The sequence below is a fragment of the Carcharodon carcharias genome, chromosome 13 (genome assembly GCF_017639515.1).
Source record: "Carcharodon carcharias isolate sCarCar2 chromosome 13, sCarCar2.pri, whole genome shotgun sequence".
Taxonomy (NCBI): domain Eukaryota; kingdom Metazoa; phylum Chordata; class Chondrichthyes; order Lamniformes; family Lamnidae; genus Carcharodon; species Carcharodon carcharias.
The window spans coordinates 18,793,792-18,809,148 of record NC_054479.1 but is presented as its reverse complement, the minus strand read 5'-3'; the positions used below and the strand labels follow the sequence as shown (position 1 = coordinate 18,809,148).

Sequence of the window (15,357 nt, the reverse complement as noted above, 5' to 3'; positions counted from 1 at the left end):
ACTTTACAGCCTTCCGGACTGAATATTGAATTCAACAACTTTAGGTCGTGAGTCCCCTCCCCCATCCCCACCCCCTTTCTGTTTCCCCCCTTTTGTTTTTTTTCCCCAATAAATTATAAAGATTTTCCTTTTCCCACCTATTTCCATTATATAAAATAAAAAAAAAAACCCACTAGAGCTATACCTTGAGTGCCCTACCATCCATTCTTAATTAGCACATTCGTTTAGATAATATCACCAACTTTAACTTTAACACCTATGTGTTCTATTGTACTATTGTTGTTGACATCTTTTGATGATCTGCTTCTATCACTGCTTGTTTGTCGCTACAACCACACCAACCCCCTCCACCTCTCTGTCTCTCTATCTCTCCGCCCCCCACACACACACCTTAAACCAGCTTATATTTCAGCTCTTTCCTGGACTCGAACTCAAGTTCTGTCGAAGGGTCATGAGGACTCGAAACGTCAACTCTTTTCTTCTCCGCCGATGCTGCCAGACCTGCTGAGTTTTTCCAGGTAATTCTGTTTTTGTTTTGGATTTCCAGCATCCGCAGTTTTTTTGGTTTTTTTTTGAACAGATATTTTGCTGATTCCAACCAAACTGTTCATTTACAAAAAATATTTATCAGCAATGTTGTCTCATCAGCTCCCTTTCTCCCATCAGAAGAGAATGATGTATTTGGTATACAAAAAGTTAAAAGACAGAAACAGTCTACAGAAAGGAAACATTTTATTTAAAACAAAAAGGTACAGTTCTCTCAAACTGCAGTACAACACCTCTTACCTGGCAATCTCACATCTGGTAACATCAAGGCCCCTTTTTGGCATGTACCCCATCCCTCGCTGTGGCTCCTTGCTGGCAAATGTGTTTAAGTAATGGACATATGGTGCTTCATCTGTGATCTCGAAGTAGCGAATACTGCTGTCACCCTGTTTTAAACAAAAGGTGGAGTTAAAACACTGCACCATGAAGACTCTTTCTAAAGAACTGAAAACCAAAATCGATGTGTGACATCGTAATGTGTTTGTCGGTTGGGGGGAGGGGGGTGGAATGAAAACCAAACTACGTGTTGTTGGTCAATAACCTGCTATGCTCCAGCAGCCATGTTATTTTCAATGATAATGAGGAGAGCAATGGTCGACAAAATAACATTTACTACACTTCAAAGTAATCCATTGGCAGTGGAGGCTCACACTGTTCTACTGGTGTAAACTTAAATATAGTGTGGTACTGGATGTTCAGATATTAAACAGTTTTTTTAATTGTCCAGAAGAAACCAAATCAACGTTTAGAGAGAGTGAATGTGTTACTGGTACATTTTAACAGCCGGTACAACCAACAATGGAATAAAGTTTAACTCATTACCAGCTAGAAACCAGCAGTTTTACATCAACCTCACATGCTCAACTGTGACAGTCACAGGCCTGAAACATTAACTCTGCTTCTCTCCGTAAATACTGCTGAACTTGCTGAGTATTTCCAGCATTTTCAGTTTTTATTGCAACCATGATGGGATTTGTTTTGAATATTTTGCGGTGCACTCCACAATGCCCTTACAATAGAAGGTGTTAGCATGTATGGTGAGTGGTGAGTGGTAGCAATGTCACATGACATTAAACAGAGGACTCCGTTCAATGTAGCTTCCCCTCCCTCGTACTCCTTTATTCCTCAGATATAAATTAGTGCCCAGGACCTGAACAGGCCACTTTAGCCAATCTTCACCCTGTAACATTGGCTCTCTAGCATATCGGGAATATTTTTATGGATTCTTCAGCCGAGTCTGAACCATTTGATTAGGAAAAAAGTGTTATAAAAATAATCTGTGTTGGGGGATTTTTACTACAAAGAGAATAGTGTTGAGACAATATGAATAATCACATTGAAAACAGAAGTTCAAAAAAAATGAGGAACAGAGATGGGAATTAGCCCCAGTACAAGCAGAGCGTGCACACTGCTCTTGCGACCCAAGTATATTACTACAGGCTGAAGTCAACGCCAGTTATAGCCTGCATGCAACATCAACACAAAAACCCTCTCTCCACCAACGTGTTAAAAGGAGACATCATTGCACATTTACTAAATAAAATGGATAAAGATATTATTGGATATATTCTTAAATACCTAAAAGCTGGGTTGAAGTGGTTTGAATTTTTTAATCTTAGTAAAGCGGCATCTCCAGACAACCTGTGGTATAGTGGCAATTTTAGACAGTGGTGCATGAACTATGCCCTGCTGGAAAATTTTGATTCCACAATATTTGCTGTCTTTCTACATACACAGCCATTTGATATCTGTTAGGTAAAGTATGCCACACAGCACAGTAAAGCTAGTTAATAGTCTAGCAAAGGGAAATTCCATTGATTGATACCAATGCGATCCAACCAATGCCCAAGGCCTGGACCTCCTTTTCCAAGGTCTATGATTTTTGCTGGCAGCACTCAGTTGAAATCCTGACCTGAAATATCTCAAGAAGAAATGTAATTTTTCTTCATGTTTCTGATAAAAAAAAAACACGGCACGTGGATAAACTGCATCACTTTGGTTGGATAAGCAAGGTAACCCACCAACACTTAGCAGTAGCACCATTTAATCAGCAGGTAGACATCTTTGACAATCCAAGCTTCCAAGCCAGCAAACTGTACTGAAACACAGCCGCAGCTGCTTGATCAGGCTGAAAATTTAGCTTTCGTTCAACAGCAGGTAGAGAAAGACTCTTTCAAATGAAACTTGCTCAAATGGAACAGCCTGTGTGAACCTTCCAAAAGGAGAAATCAACTGGAGGGCGGGATGGCTAATTCCAGCGAGTTGAAAGGGGTGTTGAGGGGGCAGGCAGAAAAGTAGAGCTGAGGCCACCATCAGATCAGCTGTGAACTTGAGTGGCAGAGCAGGTTCAAGGGGCCGAATGGCCTACCCCTTCTCCTGTTTATGATATTCCTATGGTATCTGGCCAAAGTGGATGGAAACCAATGATTGGCAGGTAAAACAGTAAATGAGCAATGGGAGGGCCTTCAAAGAGGAGATAGTTTGTGTACAGACCAGACATTTTCACCTGGGGGTGGAGAGGGGGAGAAAGAAAATCCAAAGCAAGAGCTCCTTCAATGACTAAAGATATAAAGATTAAAATGTAACAGGAAAAGGAAGCTTATGATAAATCTGAGGTTCACAGAACAGAGAACCGAGCTGCGTACAAAACAAGGAAATAAGAGGGGCTAGGAGAGTATGAGAGTAGTGAGAGGAAAGGTGCAGCCAATTAGGGACCAAAAGGAGACAGAAAGCATGGTTGTAGTACTAAAATGAGTTATTTGCACCTGTCTTCAATATAGAGGATGCTACTAATGTAGCAGTGCAAAAAGGAGTCAGAAATCCGAAAAGTAGAGGTTTTTAAAAGTAGAAAAGTTTCAAAGTCGAGAGGTCACCTTTCCAGATGAATGCATCCTAAACTGTTGAGGGGAAAGTAGAGTGCAAAGTGCAGAGACTCCAGCCAAAATCTTCCAATCCTCCTTTGGTATGGGAGTGATGCCAAAGACTGAAGGATTTCAAATGTTACAATCCTGGTTAAGAAAAGGGGAGGGGGATAAACCCAGTAATTAAAGGCCAGTCAGCCTAAGGTCTGTGGTGAGGAAACTTTTGAGACAATAATCAGAGACAGAATTGTCACTTGGAAAAATATAGGGAAATGAAAGCCTGTATGCATTTGCTAAAGAAAAATCATGTTTGATTAACTTGACTAAATTACTTGATGCGTGTATGGGCCTTCAAAAGGGGTTCAATATAATAGGCTTTGAGCAAAGCTGAAGCTCTTGGGGTTAGGGGGAAGTGGAAACTTGTATATGAAATTGACAGAAATAGAAAGCAGAGAGTTAAGGAGAATGGCTGTTTTTCAGACTGGAGCAACATATAGTGGTGCTCCCAAGCATCCGTATTAGGAACTCTGCTCTTCTGGAAGCATATTAATGACCCAGTCTTTGATATACAGGGCCTATTTTCAAAGTTTGCAGATTACCCAAAACACAAAGGTGGTAAATAGCGAGGAGGATAGTACCAAACTGCATTAAGACAGGCTGGCAAAATGGGTAGAAATATGGCAGATGCAATTTAATGCAAAGTAGTGTGAAGTTTTACAATCTGATGGGGAAAATGAGGGGGGGGATACTTTTAAAGGGGTGCAGGGAAAGACAAGCCAGGTGTGCATGTACACAAATCTTTGAAGGCAGCTGTTTTAAAAACATATGCAATCCTTGGCTTTATTAATAGAGGCAGAGTACAAAAGGAAGGAAGATATGCTAAGCCTTTATAAAAACAATGGAGTAGTGTGTCCAATTTTGGCCATCAAACTTTACAAATATAAAGACCTTAAAGAGACTGCAGAGGAGATCTTGGAATGGTAGCATGGATAAGGCACTTCAGTTACATGGAGACACTTAAGAAGTTAGGGTTGATCTTCTTGGATCCGGAAAGGAGAAGGGAAGATTTGATAGAGGTGTTCAAAATCATGAAAGGTTTTAATACGAAGGAGAAACTATTTGCAGTGGCCGAAGGGACGGTACCAAGGGGATACAGATTTAGGGTACTTGACAAAGGAACCTGAAATTTGAGGAGAATTCTTTTTGTACAGCAAGTTACGATCTGGAATGCATTGTCTGAAGGGGTGGTGCAAGCAGATTCAATATCTAGTTTCCTTTTGAAAGCTGTTGAATATTTGAAGGGAAAAAAATTTGCAAGGCTATGGGGAAAGGACAGAGGAACGGGGCTATTGGATAGTTCTTTCAAAGATCAGCACAAACTTGATGGGACTGAATGGCCACCTTCTGTATTGTATTAATCTATGATTCTATCTTTTGCCAAGTGGAGCAAACCCCTAAAATTAGCCTTCAATTATTTTTTATATTATAACTTTAGCCACCGTTCTATTTAAATATGCAGGCTACATTTCTACTTTCTGACAGATGCTAAACTATGTTCAGTAACAATTAATGAACCTTTCAGCACAGAATCTTGGTTCTGTCCCAAGGTTCATCCACTCATTGGAAAAACTAGCTGCACTCGGCAGTGCTTTTAAAATGAAAATGTTATTGGTGCTAGTTTAGAGATTGTTGTAGCCACCAATGAGCCAGTGGACCTTCTCCAGCTCAGACAGCTTCAAGATCAGACTCTGCAGAGTTTGCCTGGACTATATGAGGCAAAATGCAGAACTAAATGGCAGAAAACAAGTGCTGCATTGGCATTCAAATTTTTGCAAAGTTTGGTATCAAAGAATGTTAATCACTGCATTGGACACATTGTAACATTCCTCAATTGTAAAGGAATAATCTACTTGCCTTTTTTAGTAATTGTTTCTTTTCAATTCAGTGGTTGCTGGACAAGTGAAGAATTAGAACCAGAAGAATGATGAAGGTAAATCATCAGATTAAGCTGTTCAGCCACCTCCCCCAGTCCCCACACTATTCAGTTCCTTCACACCACCTCCCAAGGCAACTTCACAGGCAAATCAATAAATGACAGATAATGATACCACCTTTAAGGGTTTTGTCTTCTGTGCATTTGGATTGTGCGGGGAGCAGCGAGGCTGATCCCATCCTAAATTCTTGGATAGAGATTCAACAAAAGCTTATCAAATTGATGACATACATACGTGTTCAAATGAAAGGTGGATTTTTCAGTAAGGCAAATGTTAAGTATTCCATTCTCAATCACAGGAATTAGTTAAGGGAGGAAAGTAACAGTTCATTGGCCTTTGCCAGTGATGTTCCCTGATAACTGATGGGAAATATGGATGTGAGACCCATCAGAGACACTGCTTCTAATTCGTTGCCATGTTTCTGAGCATTAGCTCTTGCACTGTGCCTTACATATCGCTTCCTGATTTGCACTGGATATTTAGAGTTGAGAGGGTAGGGATAAGCAGGAAACCATTTTAGTGTTTTATGCAGCATTAGACACTTTTAATAGCATATTGTTAACCTCGACAAAACCAAATGCCATCTCTGTCAATCGCATGGTCAAAATGGGTTATGGCTCAAAGATCAGCTCATTGGCTAATTTTAAGTCCTGAATTTCACAGAAATTCTAACCAAGGCAATTCAGTTTCTGGAAACCAGTGATACCTAAACTATAGTTAAGTGTGTAGGCAAAAGAGTCATAATGCACGTTTTTCACATTTAACTATTTCTACACGAGGGCTGCAAGTACTGAACTCCAGGCAGCGAAAGAGCACAGCAAAACTAAACAGCTCAGGGGTGACACCAGCTGGAGCTTTAATATGCTGCACACAATGTGATATTTAATGAGCCTCACTGCTGGGGTACCGAGTGAAACCAGTTAGTGGGGAAACAGTGTACAGGTACCAGATGCCATATTCTGGAAGCACGGGGCTGGACATATGCCAGTTTTGGGGATTTTACGGATTTTGGGTCCTAGGCCTGACATGTTCTTATAATACATAAAATAAAGGATGAAAATTAATAAAAAAAGGGTTTATTCAAATTTCCACCCAGAGTGCCAGCTTCGTACGTAGCTGGTTTTCAGATCCTTCTGGATTTTGGGACAACGGTTAAGGGGTCCGGTACTTCACATCTCAACTCCATGGTCAAAATCCACTTCACAAACTTTGTCTGAAACTCAGTTTCCTCCACCCTGTTTCTGGGAGAGGGGTGGGGAGACTTTCAACTCCATTACTAAATAGCCAGTGCAAATCAGGATGCTATATGTGTAAGGCACAGTGCAAGAGCTAATGCTCAGATACATGGCAACAAATTAGCAGTGTCTCTGATGGGTCACTCTCATATTTCCCGCCAGTTATCAGGGAACAGCACTGGCAAAGGCCCACAAACTGTTACTTTCTTCCCTTAACTGATTCCTGTAATTGAGAATGGAATACTTAACACTTGCCTTACTGAAAAATCCACCTTTCACATATAATTTAACTACAAAGAATTCACAGGTTGACGGGTCTCTAGAGCGGCCCATTGTCCCATTTCAGAAAGGCTACATTGACAAGAGCTGACACAGCTAACACTGACCTAGCGCACTCTTCCCTCCATTCATTTCATTTCTACCCCAATGTTTTCCAGTCTGTGTGAAGCACCTCTGCTATGGTACGAAACAAGATAGGCTTCACCACAGTCCATTGGAATTAAGTGTCACATTTGCAAAATTGAGCTTTTTTTCAAAGAGAAAAAAAACCATGCCCAGTGCAGTTTATTAATGCTCTCAGTAGCTGCATATATTTAACACTGATCACAGAGCCAGTTCTGCAAACAGGTAAAGCCACTGGTTTAAATGGGAAACCATCCACATACAAAGGAATTCTGTTGCATCAGGAAAGCAGTTGTGAAAAAATGGTTCTGTGATTCACTCATCTGTCAAAGCTGGAGATGTCTTTAAAATATTGTATTTTGATGTTATGTACACAAAGAAATAGACTAAAAGGATGCTCAGTATCTGTCATGATCTTAGACCAGATTGCCAAGTTTTTGGTAAGATCCTGTTAGGGACCAATAACTTTAAAGTAGACAAAGTTTGAGATTCAAGGCACTTGCTAAGAGAATAAAAAGCTACAAGATTCCTTGGCTTTTGAACAAAACAAATAAACTTTACTGTTCAAGGTCAAGAAGATAAAATTTACAATATCTATTTCATACTATAATATTCAGGGTTAATATGAGGTGCATGTGAATTAACAGGCAAACTGTGGTCAAACACACCACACTGCACAATAAAGAGCAAATGCAACCAATATAGATCCCATGGATTTCTCAGCAACCCACCCAGATTTCAGTAAACACCAAGCCAGCAAATCTCATTGAAACACTGTCTCCCTCACGAGGGACTCCAAACTTCTCACTTTCAAACATCAAGCCTCAGATTTCCTCAAATCCATCCAACTCGGACTGCCTCAATGACTGCACACCCCCCAGAGTTTCAATCTCGTTTCCCTGTATTTAAGAGTCTGTACTCTAGCTTCTACTTACTGGTGTAATTTCAGCTCTTTAATAGCCACCTAGCTTCAATGGGCTGGCACAGCCCCTGGATTTAACCAAGCCTCAATCTCCCAAACTACACTAAGCTATAAATGGCTCCCAGGGCTCCTTCTGAGCCGTAACCCTCTCCCAGCAAGGAGCCAGAGACGTTCTGCCACCTTCTCAGCTCCCCAGGACTTCTCCTGAGCACTAACTGCACAGAGCCAGCTAACAGCAACACATTTGCTGCCTGGAGCCTGCCAACAGCAGCACCTTTGTCCCCTACTGCAGAGCACTCATTCCCCAAGCAAACACATAAATCGAAACCCTAGAGCTTTCTCAAGCTCCATCCATCTCCATGATGATGTCGCCTTCCAGGACTCACTGAATGCTTTTAAGTTAACTACCTCCCAAAACATGGGTTGCATCTTTTTGCAAGCAGTACAGACACCTCTCCTCCAATCCTCCAGCTAAGTAAGGCCTCCTGCTGTTTTATTACCTTACCTTAGCTGTTAACCTCTTAGATCAACATAGCCCCAACCTTTTAAGTGTAATAGTCTTCAAGTTGCTTCAGCTGCATTTATCACATTTTCTACAATTAAAATTTAATCTTCCCAGAGCTAAAAATTACCTCTAAAATATTACTATGAACAACGGACTAGGTATTTATAACATATCCAAGATGCAAATTCTTACCTTTCCGCACAAATAAACAACGTTTGTATCTGCATCGTAGAACGGTAAAAGAACGCCATTGCTGGTATCCATTTCATGCAGAGCTATGGGTTCATCCATATTTTCCTAGAAAGAGCATTTAGAATCAGTAAGAGCTCTGCAAATGCATGAAAATTATATCTGCAAATTGTTGCTCCCTCCCTTCCATTAATCGCAGTTCCCTTGTTGCTTGATATTCTTGGTGCAGTGCATCATGATCAAGGCAGCAGCTGGTACTAAACACAGGCTGAATGGCTTCGGTTTTGCCTATTTGAAGGTTTAGGAAGCAGGTAGATTGGTCCATTATTGGATATCAGATGCCCAGATAGTTTTTTTCTTTATTTAATTGTTCATGGGATGCAGGTGCTCCTGGCTAGGCCAGCATTAGTTGTCCATTCCTAAATGCCCTCGAAAAGGAGCTGAATAGCCACCTCTTGGGCTACTGCAGTCCATGTATGTTAGGGACGCCCACAGTGCTGTTAGGGAGTTCCACGATTTTGACCCAGCAACTGCGAAGGAGCGGCAATATAGTCCCAACTCAGGATGGTGTGTGGTTTGGAGGGGAACTTCCAGAAGGTGGTGCTCCCATGCATCTGCTGCTCTTGTTCATCTGGATGGTAGAGGTCATGGGTATGGAAGGTGCTGTCAAAGGAGTGAGCCTTAGTGAGTTGCTGCAATGCATCTTAAAGATGGTACACACTGCTGCCACTGTTTGTCGCTGGTGGAGGGAATGAATGTTTATGGTGATGGATGAGGTGCCAATCAAGTGGGCTGCTTGCTCCTGGATGGTGTCATGTTTCTTGAGTGCTGTTGGAGCTGCACTCATCCAAGCAAGTGGAGAGTATTCCATCAAACTCTTGACTTGTGCTTTGTAGATGGTGGACAGGCTTTGGGGAGTCAGGAGGAGGGTTACCAGCCACAGAATTCCCAGCCTCTGACCTGCTCTTATAGTCACTATTATATGGCTGCTCCAGTTCTGTTTCTGGTCAATGGCAACCCCCAGGATGTTGATAGTGGGGGATTCAGTGATGGTAATGCCACTGAATGTCAAAGGGAGATGGTTAAGATTCTCTCTTGTTGGAGATGATCATTTCCTGGCGTCTGTGTGATACAAATGTTACTTGCCACTTTCAGCCCAAGCCTGAATATTGTCCAGGTCTTCCTGCACTTGGACACGGAGTGCTTCAGTACCTGGGGAGTCATGAATGGTACTGAACATTGTGCAATCAACCACGAATAGTATAGCAACAACAGGAATGTAGGAACAGAAGGAGGCCATTCAGCCCCTCGAGCCTGCTTTGCCATTCAATTAGATCATGACCTATCTAGGCCTTAACGCCATTTTACCCACCTTGGTTCAAATCCCTCAACCTAACAAAAATCAGATTTGAAAGACCCCATCCTCAACAGCTTGTTGGAGGAAGAGCGTTCCAGGTTTTCACTACCCTTTGCATGAAGAAATGCTTCCTAACATTATCCATTAACAGCCTAGCTCTAACTTTAAAGTTATGCCCCTTTGTCCTGGACCCCCAATCAGAGGAAAGAATTTATTACTGTCCTTTCAACTCCCTAAATCCTCTTAAACCCTTCAATTAGATCACACCTTAATCCTCTATACTTGGGGGAAGACAAGTCTAGTCTATATAACCTGACCTCAATTTAACCCTCTAAGTCACGACATTGATTTTGGAGTCAATGAAACAAGCACAGAGTTAAATGAAATAAAAGACAATAAAGAAGCTGACCCTGCAGTTATGGATGTCAAAAGAGAAGTTTGTAGATGAATAAGATGGAGCTCTAAATAGAGATAGCACATACGAATGTGCAGACATTCACAGAAATACCATCTGAAACATGTCAAATGCACAGAGATTGATAGGAATGGGAACATAAGGGTCATGGAGATGATCATGAATAAATGGAGGAAGAGACTGCTGTGCCCAGTGACACAGGAATGAGTGGTGAGGTACAAGGCAATGACAAAAAATAATTAACTGTGCCTGCAGCCGCTTTAAGATATAATTTGAGATTCAGCAGGGTGGTCTTACTGCAGGTGGTGTGGCTGGACGCCAAATATGACGTAAATCCAACGATGAGTGGTAGTTGAGGGCAATATTTCGGTGGATGGCAAAACACATTAGAAGGAACTTAGGTTAGATTCTGGCAGTAGGGATATACACAAAGCATGAATTGACAAGCAAATTATGATCTTTAAAACCTCTGAACAAGAAGAATGAATACCACCCAATTATGCTTTTGGCAGCAAGTATATGAAACATGATGGTAGTAGCCAGTTTAAAAGTTATAAACTGTATGTGCAAAATGAAAGATATGTAAGACTGTCAGATAAGGCTATAGTTATTCAAAGCCTTTACCAAACCAAGATTTGCGACAAAATGGTGCATCAGGGCCACATGGTGGTTAGCAACAGTACTGCAATGAGCAGCACTGAAGTGCAGAACACATACACTTTTAAATGCAATATTTTTTTCTTTATCAAAAGAACACCCTGCTCTTGGAATTGTGCAATGGGGTCTTTCATATCCACCATAAAGGCACACAGAGCCTTGGTTCAATATTGCTTCCAAAAACATCACGGCAGCAGTCCTCCAGTACTGCACTGAACTGTCCACCTAAATTATAAGTTCGAGTCATGCAGTAGAACTAGAATCCAAAACTTCGAACTCAGTGATTGATAATGCTACCACTGAACCGTGACTTTTTTTTTTAAGTCTATGCATGCAATTACCTTAAAACAAAATTACAACCTGCATCACCTAAGGGTATTTTTTAAAGTAAAAAGTTTAGAACACAAAATGGTCATTGCATTCTTAAATGCCACCTCTCAAAAGACTGTCTTAAGGTCCAACCTGTGGGAAATGTTACCATGCTTTCTGAACTGTTCTGGCTTTGAATGTTTTAATTCTGTACAAATGATGTCTTCATTTCTCCAATATTTAGAGTATTTACCTTCCTTTGCCCTGCCAGTGCACTCAGAGCTGGCCGTTCCCTTCTAGAACAGGAATAAAGCTCAACTGTGCTCTTCCTCCTTCCCTTTCAATCAATTCCTGCTCTCTGTTCAGCACTAGCATAGCAACATGCCAAGTATTCAGTGGGGTGAGTGATTGGAACTTGCTTTAAGCCTCTGATGCTGCACACACTGGCCCTCTGACATTGATCATTTCCAGAAAGGTGTCGATAGGGGTAGCATGAGGGGCCGTACTTACAAGGTTAAATACAAGATATTTAGAATACTGAGCAAGAAAATGTTCTTTACGCACAGCATCATGGAATGATAGAATTCAATCCCAGGATGAGTTGATTAAGGCAGAAACCTTGTCAACATTACAGATTAGATTGGACAGGTAGATGGAAGGAAGGGTATATGGGAACAGGGTGGGTACATATGATTTTAATGCTCCCTTACATGGAGGGTAAATGATAACACCTACTGGTTAAGCCAGGCAGCTTATTTTTGTGTTGTTAACTTTCTTTTTCTTGTGTATTATCTTCAAAGGCATTATTGGAACACCAATAACTGCAATTTAACTGAATGCCCAAGCCACTCCATCCAGGGCTACCATTCATTGACACCAGCTTTAAATGATTCAGAGCATGCAGCAATACCTGGAGCATTTCCAATAACAGTGTCTCATTATGAACGGCTCTTGCCACTACATTTGTCTGTGTGTGGCTTCATCTGCCTAGTGCGATGCCAGTTTTCAAAGAGTGTTTTCAAAAAATATATCATTTCAGCAAAACCCTACGAACAAAGTCAACTAAATCAAACAAATCACAAATCCCTTAAAAACAGAACTTCCCCAACTACACAAACGAGTAGCGAGTATTTGGCTAAAGGAATCTTCCGGACCACACAACTCTGGAAAGGAATCCCCTCCCAACACCCTTCCTTCTTTGAAATTTTTTTAAAATCAGAAGGTGGATGGTATCGCTTCCCAGAGGGTCTTCCATCATCAGCAATGACAAGTCTACCGCCTGACCCCCTCTTACCAAGGCTCAGTACATGTGGGGACAACCTAGATGGAAATTGAAGCCCCACCATTCTATGAAGCGAGGCACTGGGATATCTGACCCCTCACTTTCAAATCTGAGTAACAAAAGCGGCTCCTCTTCCCTAATTAGCCACAAGGAGGCACCAAACGAAGAGGCCGGCTTAATATGTATTTACAAGCAAATCAATGGGTTGCACCTGAATTTGCAATGCTACTAAATGATTTAGTTCATTTTCAGCTTTCAGATCACAAACAGAAACACAGACCAAGTCCAAGAGCACTCAGTCTCACTCAGGAATTCAACTGAAAGCTCCACAACAATGCTCAAAAGGTGAGCAAAGCCCACATGGAATGACACAATCAAAGGTACAGCAAAGGAGGCTGCCATTTGGCCCATTGTTGCTGGCTCTTTGGTGGAGCAAGCCACTTAATCCCACTCTCTTGCTCTTTCCCCATAGTCCTGTAAGCTCTTTCCCATCAAGAATTGATCCAGTTCTCTTTTGAATGTTACTAATGAACCTGCTTCCACCTCCCTTTCAGATCATGATTTGCTGTGTTAAAATAGTTTCACATTGCCTCTCTCTATTTATTCTATCAAAACCATTGCACAGCTGTATCAAATCTCAGCTCAACCTTCTCTGTTCTAAGGGAAACAGCCCTAGCTTATCACCTTTAAATCACTCAGATCAAATACATTGTTGAAATTCACCCTAAAAACATTGTTTGGCGGTGGTGGTGTTTAGCACTGTGACCTGGTGCTCCCACATTTGTCCCAGTCTGGACTGGGAAGTAGGGCATGTCGTTTGCAGTAGTGGTGGGGGGTCCACAGACAGAGAGGGGCCGGGCTGGCCAGGCTCAAGTGGGAGTAAGGGTAAAATAAAAGCAAGGGGCAATTTTCTAATTAGTTAAACTATGTCTGGGGAGCTCAGTCCCATGATATGCACATCCTGCACTATGTGGGAAGTCCTAAACGCTCCTGATGGTCTGGATGGCCATGTGTGCAGGAGCCACCTCTGACTGGAGCAACTTGAGCAGCGGCTGGGGACAATATGGTGCAATCACGAGGCAGGGGTTCATGGATAGTACATTTAAGGACGCAGCTTAAGGGAGTACAAGTACAGAAGGAATGGGTGACTGCCAGACAGAAGAAGGGGACCAGGAGGCAGCGAGGGAATTCCCCGAGTGCATCGCGCTTGCAAACTGTTTTTTGGCCTTGGAAAATGACAGTTCATCTTTGGAGGCCGACCAGAGCAGAGGCCATGACACTGTAGATGGTCGAGCTGCTTGGGGCAGGGCGGGGAGACAGAAAGAGAAGTGTGGAAGGGCAATAGTGGTAGGGGATTTGTTAGTGAGGGGAGTAGACAGGTGTTTCTGCGGCCATAGACCCAACTCCAGAATGGTATATTGTCTTCTGGGTATGGTCAAGGATGTCACGGAATGGCTGCAGGGCATTCTGAAGGGGAAGGGTGAACAGCCAGAGGCCGTGGTCCATGTTGGGACCAATGACATAGGAAGAAAGAGAAATGAGGTCCTGCAAGCAGAGTTTAGAGAGTTAGGAAATTGAAAAGCAGGGCTTAAAAGGTAGTAATCTCTGGATTACTCCCCGTACCACTCAGTAGTGAGTGTAGTAATAGGAGGATAGAGCAGATGAATGCATGGCTTGAGAGATGGTGCAGGAGGGAGGGCTTTATATTCCTGGGGCATTGGGACTGTTTCTGGGGGAGATGGGACCTGTACAAGTTGGACGGGTTACATCCGAACAGGAATGGGACCAACATCCTCACGCGGAGGTTCACTAATGCTGTTAGAGCGGATTTAAGCTAAATTGGCAGGGGGATGGGATCCTGAAAAGTAGTTCAGAGGGGAGAGAAGCTGAGATGGAATTAGAAGTTAAAATGCTAGTAAGTGAGTCTGGAAGGCAGAGGAAACATAGGCTAGATAAGAAAGAAGTGAGTTTAGCCAGGCTAAATGGAATATATTTTAATGCAAGGAACCTGAGGAATAAGACAGATGGGCTGAGGGCACAGATAGGCACATGGGAGTATGATATCATAGCTATGACCGACTTGGCTAAAATGGTAGGACTGGCAGATCAACATTCCTGATTATAGGGTATTCGGGTGAGATAAAGAGCAGGGGGGGGGGGGGGGGGGGGGGGGCGTGGAATCACAATATTGATCAAGGAATCAATAATAACATAGAGGAGGGATGATATCTTGGAAAGATCATTAAATATGAGGCCAAATGGATAGAAATAATAAACACAAAAAGGGGCAAACACGCTGTTGGGTTTGTATTATAGGCCCACAACCAGTCAGGGAGAGATAGAGGATCAAATGTGTAATCAAATTTCAGAGATGTGTAAGAATAATAAGGCAGTAATAGTAGGGGATTTTAACTAACCAATTATTAACTGGGGTAGTTTTGTGTGCAAGGTAGGGAAGGAGCAAAATTCTTAAATTGGATCCAGGATAATTTTCTTAGCCTGTACATAGAAAGCCCAACAAGGGAGGAGGCAGTTCTGGGCCTAATGTTCAGGAATGAGCCCAGGTAGGTGGAAGGCGTATCGGTAAGGGAGCATTTTGGAGATAGTGACCATAACTCAATTAGATTTAGGATAGTTATAGAAAAGGAAAAGGTTGGGCCAAGAATAAAAGTTTTGAACTAGG

At 42.1% G+C, this 15,357-nt stretch overlaps 1 protein-coding gene across 3 annotated transcripts in view; it reads right to left on the bottom strand.

Moving 5' to 3' along the window:
- coro1cb (coronin, actin binding protein, 1Cb) overlaps positions 1-15,357 on the bottom strand; it is a 175,334-nt gene that overhangs the window by 18,899 nt on the left and 141,078 nt on the right. For all 3 annotated transcript variants that reach the window (XM_041202432.1, XM_041202433.1, XM_041202431.1), the window contains 2 exons: positions 8,658-8,762; positions 787-932 (listed from right to left, as the gene is read on the bottom strand). In XM_041202432.1, coding sequence (XP_041058366.1) covers positions 787-932; positions 8,658-8,762 — 251 coding nt within the window. The remainder of the gene's footprint in view (positions 1-786; positions 933-8,657; positions 8,763-15,357) is intronic.